This window comes from Trachymyrmex septentrionalis, unplaced genomic scaffold (genome assembly GCF_001594115.1).
Source record: "Trachymyrmex septentrionalis isolate Tsep2-gDNA-1 unplaced genomic scaffold, Tsep1.0 scaffold95, whole genome shotgun sequence".
In the NCBI taxonomy this organism is placed as follows: Eukaryota; Metazoa; Arthropoda; class Insecta; order Hymenoptera; family Formicidae; genus Trachymyrmex; species Trachymyrmex septentrionalis.
In genome coordinates this window covers 104,418-109,621 of record NW_017306139.1, presented here as the reverse complement: position 1 = coordinate 109,621, position 5,204 = coordinate 104,418, and the positions used below count along the sequence as shown (strand labels likewise).

Here is a 5,204-nt window from a genome sequence, read left to right as displayed (position 1 = left end):
CCCCTCAGAAAAGTTATACGATAACAATTATATGATTGCATATTAATTACGTTTCTGGATCGCAAATTGAAGCATCTTAACGAAACTATACACTGAAAATAATTAAGGTAACGATTACGTGTTACGCACAGAATTATATATACAGTTACAGCGTATTTAACATGATATGCATATCACATCAGGGATGATTGTAACGCATTACCTATTGTGTATTTCCCACTGTTTGCGCTTTTCGCTACAGCAATCATTCGTCATATCGAAACCATATCAAATTATCTCCCGCATGATAACATTACGCAACAGCAAACATAATCGACTCGTAGTGTATGAGTAGGAGACATGCGATTCGAGTCTTGTAAATCAGTCGCAGTTTACTGAAGTCCGCGTTCAAGATTAAAATTCATTACGATCAATCTCTCTTAAATTATTTAGGGTATACTGGCAACTTGACAAATTTTCAAAAAGAATTAATCATTGATTTTAATCCATATCCTTCCTTACTGGTCCATAATTAAGAATACGCAGAAATAATTAATAACACCGTGACCGAAGTAATCTGCTTCAGTAAACTATATTTAATCCTCCGAGTTCTTAACGTCATTTTGAAAACTTTGAAAAGTTGAAGTTTATAATTTGCTTTCTTATTTGAAAAGTTTGATTCTTTTTCACTTTACTTTTTTAAAACTTACGTTAAGTGCAGCAGTTATAATCCATTGTCCGAAAATTTATCGAGATTTGTATAACGTAATAAATAATAGATTGCATAATGGAACATCAAAATTAGGATCTTTCGCAAGTCTCACGTAGAACAATTAATAATTACAGTCGATGAATGGATTAATGCAGCTTGTGCGTGCAAAAGAACTCAAATTCCAAAACTTTTGAGACTCTCAGAACAATAGCGATTCAATATAATATGACCAGAATGAGAATTATATTAAACTGTAATGCGGCGTATATATATATATATGTATCTCTCTCTCTACAATGACTATTATAAATCATCAAAAGTAATAATTCAGATTATTATAACAAATCAACATGTGAGCAATCGAAAGTATAGTTTTACACATTTTCTATTTTCTTCTTTTGTATGCCAATTTCAATTTACACAAATTACAAGTTTTCTAAAAGTTTCCTACCTATCCCAGACAACGAAAAGGTGTCGTGCTGCAAGATGATTGAAGCTATCGAGGTTGAAATTGAAATCGCACGTCACGGAGGAAAATTCTGGTCACAGAGAGAGAAACGGCGAAGTTAAGAGAAAAATGTCAGCACATTTTCGATGTAAAAATAGTTATAGCTCGCAAAGAGAGAGAGACACCAGCCGTCGCCACTCGTTGGTTTTCCTCTTCGTTTCCTGTCCGTTTCGTTCTGAAGATCGCCTAAACCGGATCAGGCGCAGGTGCAAGCAGTTGCATGCTACTGCTTGATTTTGCAATCTGCAACGTTAACGTCAGGTCGCACATTGAAAACCCTGTGTCTAAGCAAACTAAGTGCTTGTTTCAGCCACATAAATAACAAAAGTCGAAGAATTTCTATTGTTAATAATAAACCTGGTTACCAACAATGTGTACATTCTTATATATTAATCTCAAATTATAAGGATAAATTCTTAAATAACAGGTTTTTATTAAAAGTAACTTGTTTTTTTTTTCATGAGATAAAGGAGAGGAAAACTGAAGAGATCGGGATATTTGCCTAAAGTCGAATTAGTCAAATTGTAGGTCTTTTGAATATCAGATGCTGATGCGATAAATAAATCCAGATATTTCAATAAACCGAGGTGGAGGATTGGGTAACCAAAATAAGGAGTAGAAGGAATGACAGTTTAATTCAGTCTGACCTGGAAAACGAGGACGCACCGCAATCAACCGGATTAAATTATTTGCTCTGGAAGATCTTTCTCGATGAAAAGAGGCAAGCTGGAAGGTCAGACACGCGTATTTTTGACTTGAAAAATTTGTAGCCGCTATTAACCCATTAAAACTCATTAATTCTTTCAAACTTCGTAAAAAACCACAAAGGTTATTTGTACTCATTAACTCTAAATCAACGTATCTTTATCACAGAAATTGCGGAAATTTTTATTAAAAAAAAGAATTAAAAATTCTGGACTCGTATTATCTTGAGTAATCACAAAAAAAGCGACAATTAAAAAAAATTGATAAAAAGATTAATGAATCACTCATCAAAATAAATGTTTCGCAAAGTAATACAAAACAACTGCCATAGGTACAGAAACCACGAGTATAGAAACAGAAAAAGCAGCCAGACAATCGGACTATCGAGGAAAGGATTTATCGATGGACTTGTTGGAAGAAACAAAACTTTCAACGAAGATTCGTACCTGATGTTCCGGGTGCTTGTGCGATTTTCTGGCGTAGACTTTCAAGACCCTGCAGTTACACGCGACGGAGAGTGCCACTGCCGATCCCTGTGTAGCATCATATAATTATCATGTGCATAATATAGAATAGCTAGATAAAGTTGTATCATCGAACACACGTCTAAGAAATTAGGAACATGGCTAATTAACTTTTTTTAATAGTAGAAAAATTTGGATTTGTTTTCAGAAAAAACATTTGTTCTAAATTTGTATCTCTACGAATGACAAAAGAGTGTACACACGTATGATAAAATATTTAAAGCATAAACCTCTAACTGTGTAACGAATTTAGATTTACGTTTAAAAAAATCACGAACGTCTTGAATTCTTGAATATTATTGACAAAGGAGAGAAAGAAGTGAGGAACCACGGAGAGGAAAATGTATACAGTATTAAAAATATAATTTAAGTAAGTAAACTGTTTGATTTTTAAAAAAGGAAAAACTAGAGAGAGATTTAAAAAATCGCACAAAACAAAAACTGTTTCTCGATTACAATTGAAAAAACTATAAAAGATAGGAGTTAAGGGACGAACGGAAGGAAAGACGAATATGACGGTGAGAGTGTGCAATTGGACGCAGAGTGAGTAAAGTAAGAAGAGAGATCGGCACGTCTTCCACACTTTGATCGCGAAAAGCTCCCGCTGTTGAAGAACATTCGACTCAGCAAACTCGACTGGTAGGAAGAAATATGGAAGCACATTATATATAAGTATACATATATGTATACATATACATATTATATATATATGTGTGTGTGTGCGTGTATGTTTGTGTGTATACATAGCATAAACGGCTTCTCTCTCTCTCCCCCCCCTCTCTCTCTCTCTCTCTCGCTCTCTCTATATATATATATATATATATACAGAGCGAGAGAGAAAGAGAGAGGAGAGAAGTCGTTTATGCTTGATGCAAGATCGAACGCATCAGGAACGGAAAGTTCTTCGAAGAGCTTATCGGAAAAGGGTAAGGAAAAGAGATTCCGCGCGTTCCTGCGTTTGCCCTTTCAGTTCTTTATGCGCGTCGCAATGCTGAGCGTCGCGTCGTCAAGAACTCAACCGAGATCTCTCAATGTTGGAATTGAAGTCGGTGTAATATTGGTGCCACCGTCAGCGAATACCGAACCACATGATAATTGGTATATTTGCATTTACAAGAAATCAAATTAAATTTCAAATTTGTTGAGCTAAATTGTGATCGAACGACGAAGAGAGAGTGTGGTCTGAATAATGGTCCGAATAATGGTCCGCGTGATGGCCTGTGCACACATAATGGCTTCAAATAATGGCTCGAATAATAGTTCAAATAATGACCCGAATAACGATTTCAGAGATGATTCATAAAAAAATGTAGTATTAAAAAATGTGTAATATTCAGTTCATCAATTTTTGAATCTAAAGAAATCACAAAGATATGACAAAAATGCGTCGCTCCCGGGGATTTAATGATTTCTCATCTTTCAACGTCTGCCTTTAACGCGCGCTCGTATAGTGCCATAATCCATCGAAATTGCGGTGGAAATATTGCGGTCGTACGGTACATCGTTAGGAGAGGAGTACTGGGAAAGAAATAACGCCTCTCGGTGAATCTTCCACCTACGAGACTCTTTTTGTACCGCATATCTCGCCTGCGTGTACTTGACGGGAAATGGTCCGTATGCTTTTTGCCGCTTTATCTTTCCTCTACATACCTGAAGAGAATGACCCGTACAGAAAATCGCCCATAGGAAGGGAATTTTCCAGATTCTGGACGCCACCCCGCAACCGGCCACCACACCGACGATCAGACTGACCTTCAGGAAGAGCATCAGCTGCAACGCCCGCCTCCTCTTCATCTTCTCGCGTTGTTTTATCTCGAGTTGCATGCTGCACGTGTACCTGCATGTATACAAGTCGCGACTTACGCGATGTGTAAATCTACCGACCGAGAAAGGGGGAAACACACGGGAAACTTTCGGGTCGAGATAATTCAGAAAAGCAAAGTTTGAAATTACAAGGATGAAAATATACGAGTTACCTTAAGAATAATAAACTGTATACAATCCGCAACTTTTACGCGTGAAAAAAACCATAGTTGGAGTCCGTTGATGAAAATGAAAATGTCAGAATTGTATTATAGAAGCGCGAGCGCGCATTAGATTGTACGTTAGAAAAAAATATATTTTCTTAGAAGATCTATTCAGTTATTAAATTAATATTAGATCGTAATATTAAATCATAACGGTGTGACGACCGTAATAAAAAGATGTCCGTACCTTGATACGATCGCAGCCTTGACGAGGTAGTAACCGGAAATTACTATTAGCAGGACGACTGGTAAACCGTATGCGTAAACTGTCGCTGTGGCTCCTAGAAACCTATAAAATCAATAGGAGTAAAAGATTAAATATCCGTAAGTAAATTAATAAGAAGGACACAAAACTTATTTGTATAAGCACATGTTTTTATATATAAATTTTACTATATACCGGGTGTTAGTTAAGTATGTTGCCACATTCAACAGAGCGATTCTTTGGTTTATTTCAAGTAAAAAAAGTCCATATAAACATGTGTCCTAAACGGCTTAGTTTCCGAAATAAAAAAATTTAAACGTGTAATAATCTGTTTGAAAGAAATACAGCTTGAACTAGTCAAAAATCTAGTCAAAAACAGAAAAACAAAAACAGGCTTCAGTTCTTCTGATGAAATAAAACAATTAGATGAATTGTTGAAAATGTCCACCTTGCGCCATGATGATACATCCAACGAGCCTTCTTCTCAAAGATTGACGTACACGCTCAAAGATATCAAGTGTGTTACGTATTGCGTCGCATGAAC

At 36.1% G+C, this 5,204-nt stretch overlaps 1 protein-coding gene across 2 annotated transcripts in view; it reads right to left on the bottom strand.

Moving 5' to 3' along the window:
- Positions 1–5,204, bottom strand: part of LOC108756136 (cadherin EGF LAG seven-pass G-type receptor 1-like) — a 102,518-nt gene that overhangs the window by 30,167 nt on the left and 67,147 nt on the right. Inside the window, exons 6-9 of one of the 2 annotated variants that reach the window (XM_018499729.1) lie at positions 4,643–4,744; positions 4,079–4,265; positions 2,351–2,437; positions 958–1,442 (exon numbers count right to left, since the gene is read on the bottom strand). In XM_018499729.1, the coding sequence (XP_018355231.1) occupies positions 1,386–1,442; positions 2,351–2,437; positions 4,079–4,265; positions 4,643–4,744 (433 nt within the window). In that variant the 3' untranslated portion in view covers positions 958–1,385. Of the gene's footprint in view, positions 1–957; positions 1,443–2,350; positions 2,438–4,078; positions 4,266–4,642; positions 4,745–5,204 lie in introns of those variants that run through there. The other variant, XM_018499730.1, reaches the window with a different exon arrangement.